This window comes from Trematomus bernacchii, unplaced genomic scaffold, assembly GCF_902827165.1.
Source record: "Trematomus bernacchii unplaced genomic scaffold, fTreBer1.1, whole genome shotgun sequence".
NCBI classification, from domain to species: domain Eukaryota; kingdom Metazoa; phylum Chordata; class Actinopteri; order Perciformes; family Nototheniidae; genus Trematomus; species Trematomus bernacchii.
In genome coordinates, this window is record NW_022987477.1 from 7,230,127 (window position 1) to 7,243,239 (window position 13,113).

A 13,113-nucleotide genomic window follows, 5' to 3' on the forward strand; every position below is an offset into this window, starting at 1 on the left:
AAGAAATTAGGAGCTTTATGAAACTGCACTTAATGACTTTTGTACAACCACTTCTAAATTCCTTAATTTTGTATCTAGCGTTCAGACAGTAAAAAGAACAGTACCACATTAGTGATGAACTTTTCCAGAAGGTTCTCCAGGAACTTCTTGGAGGACAGCAGAGAGGCTTTGTTCAGCTGCTCCTGCCTCAGGTCATAGTCATCGTGCATCGGCTGCAGAGAAACATGAAAGAGAAGGTCTCAGGCGAACAGTACGATGAAAGAAAAGCGGTTGATATGTACTGTGTGTTTGCAGTTGTCTGATGTCTAGATATGCAGGTTATACTTACACACATGAGGGCACAGAGCATGTCTACAGCAGCATGTGTCACACCGTTGTTGTTCCTTTTTAAAGCTTTTACTGTTTTTACTCCCAATTTTTCTCTGAACCTGGAACACACATACATGCATTCAGAGATTTACAAACAGCACTAAAAGTAGGCACAAGTAGACAGAAACACAAGTGAATATAAAAACATACAAATACGGTGTTATTTAAAAGAGGTCTGGGGTTGGATACACAAATAATTAATTGCTTCAGAAGTGGTTTGCGGTTTAATTTGCTCATAAAGTGTCAGATCTATTTTACTACTAAGTGTAGCAATATAAAAGAGAGGACTTCCTCTCAAAAATAAATCATTTATGTTTTTTAAGTGATCTGTGTCTTGTGGTTTTTAAGGGAAACACCAAGCTACTCTAGCAATGAATCTTTCTGGAAAACCAATTCTCATTTGCTTCACAGGAACAAATAATAAACAGTAAATACAGTTCCTCTCATACATCTCAGTGACCCAGAAAGACGTCAGGGTTCTCAGATTGTGATGTACGGAAATCTAAAAAGATAGAATGGGCAAAGCAGATACTGGGAAAGAAATGGACGAAGTATGAGATGTCGAGAGAGGAAGGTCAAGACAAATAGCGGCAGACAGCTCGACTGAGCACAGGGAAGTGACATAACCTCTTGTCTGAAGTGCCTGTCTAGAAGCGTGAGATGAAAGCAGATCAAAGATAAAAGAGGCTGATTGACAGACAGCTGGGAAAGACGTTGGAAAAGAACAAGAAGGATAAGTAACAGAGACAGGCAAAAGGGCAGACTGAGATGTATGGATTCATATTTACGTTGCATCTGTGACTCCAGACCCTTGACCAGACCTTGGAATGACAGAGCATGCCTGTTACCAGCAGCTCAACAAAAAAATGCACTTTAAAGAAATAACCCGCAGGTGAAGAGTGATAACGGCTGCATTCTTACTTGGGAAGCTGGGTGAAGGCCTGGAAGCCGGCCTTGGAGGCCACCAGGCGGCGGATGGCCTGGAATTGGCTCTCCAGCTCGGCGTTCACCGTGGGCAGCTCCATCTCCTGGGATAAAAGAGCCAGGATAGCGTTGCTGATGAGCTTCTCTTTGTTCTCAGAGAAAAGACCCTGGAGAGAAAAGAAACAGTTTAGTGTGGATCCTACTTATAGTTAAACATAAATCACTTTAATTAAATACACTCACATCTTGGGTTACTGCATGCAGCACTCCACTGTAGGATATATTGGCGTTGAATCTATACACTGCATCTGCAAAGACCCCATCTAAAAGAGAAATGGGGGATAGAACAATTAAAAAAAGAATAAAGACTAAGAGCCTCTGCGAAAAACTGTAAGCACCAGGTAAACCCTGTTTATGACCCATGTAATAGCATTTTATACAAGTAACCATCTCATTTTATACATTTGTAAAGACACAAACAACAGTGAAACTCTGTATATTATCCAAGTTGTAACCGTTCTGATGGCATTTCCATAATACTCCAAAACTATTTTAGGCGTCTATAACCATCTTGATTTAAAAATGTTCTGCTGCACAATAAAAATGTTGCTTGTGGTTTACAAAAAGAGCAATGACGTATGTTCTTTCTTAGAACAGATGTAACATTTTTTACTGCAGACGGCCAGAATAATCTTTAAGAATTCTGAAAATACCTTCAAAACAACAGTTGCCATTTTTAGACAACCTTCTGGGTTTTTCAGAGGTCGCTGGGTATTTGTTTTAAAAAAATATATATATATATATATATATATATATCTATCTGTGATTCAAATGTTATGGAAATAGTTGAGGCAGGCACAGCAGTGCTTCAAAGTACATGCTAATAATGACCATGCTAGCATGCTGATGTTTATCATCATTAGCTTCTCAATACGAAGAACATACGAGGAGCCTAAAGGGTTTTTCATTAATATTTTGTCCACTACTTGCACCTTATGAAGGTAATTCAAATGAATGAATCTCATGAGAATAAGGGCTCGGACTCACTAGGAGGTGCTGCCAGGAATTTGAGATGCAAACTCTCCACCTCCTCGTCCACGGGCATGCTCAGTAGGCCCCATCTCTGCCCTCGCTGCGTGGGGGCCATCTTGACGCACACGTCCCGGTTGCCTGATGCGCGGACTCCATCAAGCAGGCTGGCTAAGAGGGAGTCCCTACAGACGCAAATACAAATAGACTCAGCTAAATGCATTATAAATGATCCTGTGTGATGGAGGACGAGCAGTGAACACACAATAAGAAAGCTATAGTTGCTATGCAGCACACACAGAAGCATATTACTCATTTTGTAAATAAGGAGAAACGTTTTAACAAATCCTAAGGGCCCATTGCGTCACTACATACATAAAGACAGGTGTATACTTCTGCGTACCTTTCTGTGGAGGAAAACTTTCTGATCTGACCTCGGATGAATTCCACTGTAAACACCTGAGGGTTGTCTACATCACAGATGAGAGCAAACACCTGAAGGGAGATGAGACAGAGGACAGGAGTGAGAGAAAAAAGGTAGGAGGAGGGGAGAGTTTACTCATTTCACACAGACTCAAGTGCTTTCATCCCAGCTGTTAACTTGATGTAGTTCATACATAATGAATCAAAGGCAAGCAGTTCAATTGACATTTATCTTCACAGGAGTGCAACGAGACAGAACAAAATGCTAAGTGTAAACATTTCAGCCTGAAATGTTAATGATTGGTGTTGCTTTCGTTTCCTTGTGCTCACCTCTCCAAAGGGTTTGATGGTGACTATGTTGTAGGAAGCCGGGTCTCTCTCCACTAGACAAGTCTCTGTCAGGGCCAGGATGCGCTTAACAGGCTCCTAATGGAGGACATCGTCAAACTTAAAAAACATATTGAATGTTGCTTCAAAAAAGGAAATTATAACAGTAGATACTATCAACTTTCCTTGCATCTAATTCATCAAAGCATTCGGCATCACAAAGCATCAGTTGATAACCAAAGGAACATTCATACTACATTGGAAGTAAACACAGCGTGACTTATTTGCTTCTGTGTCATTATGCAAGAAGTGAATTCGCAGAGGAAAGAAACCAGAGAATGGTTCAAAGCTAAAACCTTTCAGAGCTTTATTTTATGCATTACTCAAATTTAGATTTTTAGATTTAGTTTTAAAGATCCACAAATGTGTTGATAAGATTAAATAGAAATGAAGTTGTCTTGGTGTGTCTCATATAAAACAAGAATTTTAAACGGCTGTCAAGTGGACCAAATAGCAAGCTATTGATCTTGTGTCAACCTGGACCCCCCCCATACAGCACTATGAGGTAAAAGCAGAAGCAGGATGTTCTAACCCGGTGTCGAGGGGTGATCTTCTGCACCACAAACTCGGCCAGTGAAGTGATGCTCTCGTCCGAGCTGTACTTCCCCAACCTGTCCGTCACAAAGTCCTCGAACGTCAACGCCTCCTTCCTCAGTCGTAGGGTCATTCCAATGAAGTTCCCAGCATGCTCGATGGCGCAGCGGATGATGTCATCCCGTTGCTCGGAGGCAAAAAGATGCTGAGAGGAAGGGGGAAAGGAAATATGAAGACAACATTCACACTTAAGCATACACACTGAGGAAAAAAAACCCTATGAATGCATACCAGCCTGCTGAAGCCTCCATAAACGATGCAGAACCCCCCCTGGTAGTCAGAGAGCTCCACGAAGCCCTCCACATTACGATAGTCGTAGGAACACAGCACCCGATTGGTTTGCGGGTCGATCTGGTCGATGCCCCCCGGTGTCACCTCTAAACTTACTGCCTTCCGTGTGTCACTCCAGTGGTGCTTGTAGCAGTTGTAACGCTGTGAGTGGTCACACATGGTAAATAACATTTATTTGGGGGTCAAGACATACGAAAATGTATTATTTTATTTGATAGATTACAGTACTTACCCTGCCAGTTATTTTTCCCTCTGAAAACTCTGTTCTGAATCTCTGTGAGTAAGACAAACAAAGAAATAGAAGGCATTAGGTTTAAGTGCCTATTTACACAGCATGCTCTTATATCATCCCTGTTGTACTTATGTTTAATTTTCCTGCAGGGAAAATAAATCCCATCCTCCCTTCTGTTTCAGCACAATGAGCCTTTTTCTTTACAGCAACAAAACTAATCTGCTGATTCACATTTATGATACAAAGCCAACAGGGAGTCCTGTGATGTGCAAGCATTGCATTCCAAAATAGTGTATAATACATTTATTTTAGACAGTACAGCAAAATGTGCAGCTGTGACGCACACTAAACAGCGTGGATCAGCCACATCAAACACCCCTGCTGAGACCCTTTTAATAGATATGTGCATGACGTTTGCTTGGTCATTGTGACTGAAGGCAGTGAAGTAATAAGTGTTTGTCCTCACCAGAGCTTCTGTGAGCAGCTCTGTCCGGTGCTCCGTTGAGAACTTGAGCGTTTCAGACTTCTTGCCGCTGCCTTTGCGGAATGTAAGGTTGAACTCTGTTCCCTGGCCTTTCCCTACAGGGCCGATGCCACAGATGTCCCCGTAAGGCCACTGGTAAAACAGACAGCAACAACACAGAGATAAACATGTTAATTAATAGACACACATACAGTACACAGGCAGATTCAACATGAAGAAAAAGTATTAAAAGTACACAAATGTTTCATTACATTACATGTCATTTGTTTGACGCTTTTATCCAAAGCGACTTGTTAGGTCATGGTAGTACACAAAGAAAAAGTATTTACAATCAAAATAAACACTATTTACACATGTTATGACCATTATTAGCAAGGACTCCGGAGAAGAAAATATTTGTATTTGGCCTGCTCATATATTCCCTTACAAAAAGCACTGTGTAGTAATTCCTTTAAAACAACCATGACGCGTGAACGGATGATTCAGGATTTGCTGTTCAGCCATTTTCTTGACTGCGGGGGTTATGGCTGTGGTTTAGAGTGTAATGGGTATTGATTTAGTATATGTTTCAAGTTCTTATCATTGTTGAGACATGCTGCTGTAATGTGTGCACAGCAGTGCTGAAAGATGTGAATATTTAAAGGCTGAGCAAAATAATTCTGTTTCAGCTTTTAGCAATGGAGCAGTGTGCTTCAAATGGATTTTCAATAGTCACATGGGACCAAGATCAGCATATCCCACAAGTGCCTGTGAGGCACTGATAGCGACAGTGAAGAAAAAGCTCCTGAATGACACCGGAGTTCCTGTTCCCCAGCCTGCACACACACTGACCTGATTTGTTACTTCTAGCGTGGCCGGGTTGTAAGTGGTAATGCCATGCGTCCCCACTGAGAAGACTCGCTTGTACCTGGAACACAGAGACAGGATGAGTCAGAAACAAAGCCTACCCTTCACAAACCACACATGGCAGCAGCAAGTACAACAGGCGGGCAGTTGCTTAACATCAATGAATGTGAGATAGGAAGCTGAATGTGTGACAGTCTTTCAAAGATGGGGGTTTCCTGAAGCAAAGCTAACAGATGCAGTGAGAACAGATAACTAGTGATCACAAGATTTACAATGTCTCTGACATCTGCAGGACGAGGTGAGAAGGAAAGAGATAAGAAGCTCCTATTATTTAGATTTTCTGAGGTTTTGTGTGTTGAGATAAGATCCAGACAGGTGAAAATAGGATAACAAACTGCCCATTTAAAAGCTTCTATCTAGACAATTGGATAGGAAAGAATTCAAACATGTAGGCGTAACTCTTATCAGCATAGAATAATAACAATAATACATCGTATTAATAAAAGGGCTATTCCCAGTGCTTAAAGATGCCTTACAACAAAAATAAAAATAAAATATATACAACAAAAGCAGTCCTGAGCTAAGTAGAAGAAGGTGGGTGGGGTAGAGGATTATAGGTTGAAAGACATGTAATACCAGATGATTTCAGAATAATGAACTATTACTCAAGAAATGTAATATTCTTTGTATCTAATTGAATCCACATTTGGCCTCTCTTTGACTTTAAAATAAAGGGTCATCACTTATCGTATGTTAACTGTTTGTTAATGAGTCACTCTGAAACATCCTACACTAATTCTTCAGAAGGGTTATGAGTGTGGGGCTTTGTCAAATAGTAGGAAGGAAGTGTGAAATTCAATGTTGCCAATGTTTCTGCTTACTATGCTGAGTAAATGTGCGTGTGTGTGTGTGTGTGTGTGTGTGTGTGTGTGTGTGTGTGTTTTTGTGTGTGTGTGTGTGTGTGTGTGTGCGCACATCTGTGTGTAGTTGATTGCTGTGGGGTGTGCCAACACCATCAGTTGTGAATTTTTGCCAAATTCATATCAATCTGTTTGAAAATGGGTCATTTGTTATGCATTTTTGCGAGGATCAAGTGAGTTTAAGTGTTGAAAGTAAGGGTTTATTGTATCTCGTATACATGCATGCTTAACTGCTGTATGGACAACATGTTTTCTTAGCACCTCCATAGCAATTTTCGTCTGAACAGTGAACATGCTGACTTGGCTTCTTTCTTTCCTGCACATCCTCACTGGCCTGGATAACATTAAGAGGTCTGGTGAAGTAACCCACTAGCCCTATCAAAAGGAACTTAAATTGAGAGGTTATTTCTTCATAATGCATTTTGACTTGTATACAGATTCAATGAATTACATAAACAGACAGGTCAGGCAGCGGCCTGAGGCAGGGCCAAAGTGGAATATGACTTTCAGGCCCTTCCCGCAGTCAGTGTACTTCTTTTTTTTGCTATTAGACAAATGTCGCGTCCTTTTTGTGTACGTTCCTCATTAAAAAGTATAAGCAATTCTGTCCAAACCATCCACTCTCACAATACTCTAGGTTCCGTCTTGTTTGGCCACAAAGTCTGAAGCCCTGACTGATCTCAGGTCTCTCTACAGTACATGTCTCGACCTTGGGCTTCACGTAACGCCCATATTTGCCTATGAATAGTCAAAGAAACTCCCCGTATTAATATTCTTTTTGACTGACTGCATGAAGAAGATCGCAGGAAATGACGACAGAACAGCTAAAAAAGACATTTCACACCGTGTCAGATAAGACAACATATTCGAGTTGGTTTTCAATAACATATCCGTATATATTTATTTCTCCAAGTTAGGTTTTTGTGTGCACTGAGGATTCGCAAACAGGCTTTTGTTTAATCATATTAAGATTGGCTTTAATCAATGTTTGCAAATGAATTCTTCATATATGATACACAAGGTAACATTTTATTTATGGTATTATTTTCACATATTTCTCTCCATTCTTCCTTCTGCCAACGGTGTCGCAGTTTCTCGTCTCTCACGTTTTTGTGCTTAGTGCGTACGCATGGGTCAGAGTTTGCGTGGAGGACCGCACATTTTCCCGTCAAGTTCGTTTTTTGTAAATCGCAAACATTGCTTAGAAACTGCCATTCAACAAATGACTATTTGAAAACTCATGCTTCTGTGGTTAAGATTTCCATTCATACAAAGATATGAAAATCAGAGTACACCACAGATATAGTTTGTAAATAAGGTTACTCTTCATTCAGTTTTACTGTCTTTGGAGCTTTTCCTTCCTCTCACGGGTTTCATAACATGCATCACATTAAGCAACTTCCTGTATCCGACTAAACCCCCTTAACAACTGCCTCTCCTCTTTTAACAACCTTTCTCACAGAGAATACTGAGCTGAAGATTCATTGGACAACATAAAAGAAAGCTAGGACAAACACAACGTAATCCTCCGTATAAGACTCAACAAACATTAGTTTTAGAGATGCAAAGAGGAGAGCAGAATGAGAAAAACAGACCCTGTACTATAACGGAAACAACTGACAGGATTTAAAATACACAAAGAACAAAGTATAGTTACAACACATCCCATGTATTGGTGTGTACAACTGCATAGCTGCAGCATCTGTAGCAGCAAGGCTTCCTTATTGTTTAGGAACAACATAGAGACTTATGAATGCATTCAAAGAAGATACAAAAGAGATTGTTATTAGCATATTCATGCTCTGAGAAAGCATAGTGAAGTGCTGTGCTTGAAAACCCTTGAGTGACAGAAAACTTAGAGAAAACTCATTTGTGTCAAAAACCGTGAAATGCCTTTCATTAGGACACAAATCTAATATTGTCTACAAGTCACAAGACTTGAAAAAAACATAATCATGGGCACAGATGGAGGGGGGAAATACTGCTGCACTAAAGAATTAAAGTTATTTTATAATTGTAACTATTGTAGAAAAATATTTGACATGATTTGAGGATAAATCTACCCAGATATTCAGGGATTTCACAATTTATTATATCAACATAAACACTAGAGACATAAATTGTATTTTTTCAACTCCATCCAGAACAGATGAGCAATTCTCTCCATCTGCCCTGTAGTCCAATTATTTAACATGTGACAAAAATAAGTTTGATCATTTGACCATCCTAATCCTCCTTGACCTCACAGCTGCCTTTGACACCATCTCGCACCCACTGCTTATCAAACGTTTGGCAGACATTGGGATCACTGGTACTGCACTCTCATGGTTTTCATCCTACCTCACAGACAGAAAACAATATGTCCGTCTCAGCACCCACCGGTCAAGCTGCTCCACTGTCTCACATGGTGTTCCTCAGGGGTCAGTATTGGGTCCACTCCTGTTTATTATCTACCTACTCCCCCTTGGCACTACCCTCCGTCATCATAATGTCCATTTCCACTGTTACGCCGATGATACACAGGTCTACATTTCCAGCAAACCCAACACTGCCCTCCCCCCAACCTCTCTCACCAACTGCCTCCAGGACATCAGGAACTGGATGGGCAGGAACTTCCTAAAACTTAACGGCAGCAAAACCGAAGCCCTGCTGGTTGGCACCAAAACCACCCTCTCCAAAACCTCATCCTCCCCTGCCTCCAACCTCATCATTGATGGCTACTCCATCCCCTTCTCTGGCCAAGTTAAGAGCCTTGGTGTCATCCTGGACAGCTCCCTCTCATTTTCACCTCACATAAATAACATCACCCGGACTGCCTTCTTCCACATACGCAACATCTCCAGACTCCGCCCATCCCTTTCTCAATCAAACACTGAAATCCTGGTCAATGCATTTGTCACGTCCCGCATCGACTACTGTAACGCCATCCTCTCAGGCATACCCACCAAGCTCATCAACAAACTACAAATCATACAGAACTCTGCAGCCCGGATCATCACCGGCACCAAGGCCTCAGAACACATCACCCCCATCCTCATCCAACTCCACTGGCTCCCCGTTCAATCCTGCATCAACTTCAAAAACCTACTGCTCACTTACAAAGCCCTACATAACCTGGCCCCCCCCCCTATCTGGCTGACCTTCTTCAGGAGTACACCCCCTCTCGCTCCCTCCGCTCCTCCTCTGCTGGTCTGCTAACCGTCCCCACCCCACGCCTCGTCACCATGGGTGCTCGGGCTTTTAGCTGCACTGCTCCCAGACTCTGGAACTCCCTCCCCCCGCACATCCGACAGTCAGACACAATCACCATATTCAAATCCCAATTAAAAACCCACCTGTTCAAATCTGCCTACTCACTGTAGTGCTCCCCATTATATGTTTCATTTGTGTCCACTTGACTGTCTCCTCCATGATTTCCTGTTTGTGTTTTTATCATGTTTTGTTGCCCATTAGCGTTTTCTTTATTTTTTAACAAATTGTACGGTGTCCTTGGGTGTCATGAAAGGTGCCTAAAAATAAAATGTATTATTATTATTATTATTATTTGTGTCAAACTGCCAACTATGAGATGAAGCCAAAGTCATTTTTGTACATTCAAATTTAGTGTAAAAACAGAAACATCTGCAGCATTCATAGTTAAATGTCCTTTATATAGTGTTGGCACATCAAGTGATGCTGAATCCTGTCTAATAAGCACTTTTTATATATGGCTAAGGGGCACGCTAATTACAGATGCATCTAATTAGTTTACCTTTGGGATCATGATCTGTATTCACAGTGAAGGGCTGTGCACCTCCCATCTGTGATACAGTACCAGTTTAAGTGTGCTTCAGATATGTTTTCTTAGTGAGTTTTTGCTTTGTTTTTAGACTAAAAAGGTTGGTTATAAATCAAACTAGATCATGGTTTCCAGGATTCACAGGAGACAAAGAAGCCCACAATATCTTAGGTTGTTATAAAGCAAGAACTGTTGCCTCCTAAAACTGTGTGACTCGTGCCCTTTTCATACAGAAGAAGGGCATAGGATGCAGTTCCTCTGAATTGTATTTGACAGATTCATGAGACAACTGTCAAAAGTTAATCCCCTGATGTCAGCATTTGTACATTGATGTCTTCAACTGTAGTTACGCTTCACTGAGATTTCACAGAATTGCATTTCAGAAGCAACAAATTAAGTTTCATTTTCCCCTGCTCACTCCCTCTCATATAGTCGTCTGCGCCTTCTCATCTTTCTCTTTCTCTCTTAGGGATGACAGTTGAATGACCTTCAAATTCAGTTTTCATCCCTGATAGAGAGTAGGGGTGTTGAAAATAATCGTTTCTAAGATGCATTGCGATGCGGACGTGGACGATTCGGTATCGATGCAGTGACGGAAGATAACCGATTATAGCGTAGTAACGTTGCTTCCTGATTTTCCGGCCGCGGCTTTACTATAATGTTTTTTTTTCTGTCACTTTAATATCAAATCGGTCGGTGACGCAGAGATCAGGGAACAGACGTGACAGCGGCACAGCGGCACAGCGGCACAGCGGCACAGCAACACCAAACACGGAGCAGTCTGCTTTATCCACCAACACAAGAACACCAGTCCAGAACCAACAGCAGAAGGACCCGCTCTGAATCACTCTGTGTCGCTGCGGCTCAGAGACACAAGGATTTATGTTTTTCAAAAATAATCGCGTTACAATCATGTCAGGTTTTTGGTGGATTTAATTAAGTCTTGGATTGCAGAGTATGAATGTCCTCTAGCAATTTTCTGACGATATTATTATATACGTGTGTAAAGTTTGTGAAGGCAGGAGGAAAAAAGCTTCCGCGATCACCGTCTCCTCTCCGTTCCTCCAAACCCCGCCCCCTCCCTGAAAATAATGAGTGACAGGCTGATAGTGACCCGATAGAAACTTTATTATTCACTTAATCACTGATTGAGATATAATGAAGCTAACTTAATCTCATACATTCATGGGATTTATGTAACAGTAAGACAGAGAATGTAAGTGTGCACCCACATGCAGTATTTTTGTTTGTATATGCTATTGTAAATACTCCTGTTGTCTGCTGTGTTCAGACTCAAGTCCTGTGTGTGATGCCACATTCAGGACATTCAGTGTCCTTTTTTTAACAGAAGACCGTTGCTAGAAGCTGCAGCTAGACTGCAGAAGCATTAGTTTTTTGTTTTTGAGGATGGAACAACTTCACACACAGATATAGGGAGGCTAGACCTATACAATTAATTTATTTTGGTTTATAAATTAATTATAGAGACATTTATGTTATTGATTTCTGAAGCACTTTCTAAATAATAAAAAGAGAGTTCATATGTATTTACTGCATGTATGCATTGATACAAAATAAGCCATGTGCAGTAATATAGAAAATTGAGGATGCAACGCATTGGTATGAATCGTGATGCATCGGGATATCGAATCGAATCGAATCGTTGACAGGATAATCGTAATCGAATCGAATCGTGAGACCAGTGAAGATGCACAGCCCTAATAGAGAGGCGTGTTCGACAAAACCGGGCAGAGAGCAACCCACTTTCAAGTCGGTTGGAGGGTCATGGAAATCCGTCATTCCATTCAGACCAATCATAAACGGGGGTTTAAAGTGCGCCACTGTGTCGCTCTGACTCGGCCTCCCCTGTATCCACCACACATACATCAACACTGGTCTATGTCGGACCCTTCAGGAAGCATTAGCAGGATGAAGCCTCGATGATGGCTAATGCTCTGCAGCCCTGCTTCAGTTACCAAAGTCAATGGCAGTCCTTAATGGCACAAAGACATTTAGAGAGCAGGTACTGGTAATGTGATGCCACCGGCTCAAACTGAGCATCTCCATCTTTTAGCATGAAGGACACCCAAGTATTTACATCAAGTCACATAGTATGTCATTTAACTATAATCTATAAAATGAGACCTTTAGCCCTAGATGATCATGGACATTAAGGTTAAGGTTAGTTATAATACACTTTGTTGCCCCTATTTTGCCTTTATTGTACTAATTTGTAGCGTTTATCACGATAATAATCTGTGGTTAATGATGATTTATTACAAGTTTAAAATACTTGTGTAGAGAGGATAAATACACGAGGTGTTGTTAAAAAGAAAGGCATGGCAAACTACTAGATAAATAGGAGGGTTTTTTACTTTATTATAACAACTTAGCTTAGTTTTGATGATTTTTGAATTATTAGCATGATGTCTGATTACTTTCCAACACTAAGCTAAAACATCACAGAGAGCCGCTTTGATTGCCCCGTCTATAATGTACACACTACACAGTGAGTGCATATGCTTGTATAGTAGTATTCCTGCTGTCTCTATCTTTGTGAGCACCATCTGTTCCTATTGTGCTAACTTCTCCCAATCCTGTGCAACTTCAAAAAAGTGGCTAGTGCATTCTTCAACAAATTGCCGTTACTTCATTTTCACCACATCCATAGCGAAGGACTTTCAAAAATAGTTGGTGATTTATATTCTGTCAAAGCACTAATTGCAGCTGTAGTTGTATTAAGTTGCCCCCTATAGTAACAATTATGTGAGTATTAAGAGTAAGAGTAACATTGTGTAAAGCAGTGTTTCATGTTTTGGTATCCATAAAACACATG

At 41.0% G+C, this 13,113-nt stretch overlaps 1 protein-coding gene across 5 annotated transcripts in view; it reads right to left on the reverse strand.

The window, feature by feature from the left end:
* Nucleotides 1-13,113, reverse strand: part of LOC117494406 (dnaJ homolog subfamily C member 13-like) — a 32,015-nt gene that overhangs the window by 14,833 nt on the left and 4,069 nt on the right. For 3 of the 5 annotated variants that reach the window (XM_034145333.1, XM_034145317.1, XM_034145326.1), the window contains 13 exons: nt 5,565-5,640; nt 4,716-4,865; nt 4,250-4,291; nt 3,958-4,158; nt 3,665-3,871; nt 3,076-3,171; nt 2,726-2,817; nt 2,341-2,507; nt 1,537-1,616; nt 1,291-1,460; nt 1,158-1,190; nt 329-428; nt 105-212 (listed from right to left, as the gene is read on the reverse strand). In XM_034145333.1, coding sequence (XP_034001224.1) covers nt 105-212; nt 329-428; nt 1,158-1,190; nt 1,291-1,460; nt 1,537-1,616; nt 2,341-2,507; nt 2,726-2,817; nt 3,076-3,171; nt 3,665-3,871; nt 3,958-4,158; nt 4,250-4,291; nt 4,716-4,865; nt 5,565-5,640 — 1,522 coding nt within the window. The remainder of the gene's footprint in view (nt 1-104; nt 213-328; nt 429-1,157; nt 1,191-1,290; nt 1,461-1,536; nt 1,617-2,340; nt 2,508-2,725; nt 2,818-3,075; nt 3,172-3,664; nt 3,872-3,957; nt 4,159-4,249; nt 4,292-4,715; nt 4,866-5,564; nt 5,641-13,113) is intronic. The other 2 variants (XM_034145340.1, XM_034145349.1) reach the window with 1 other exon arrangement.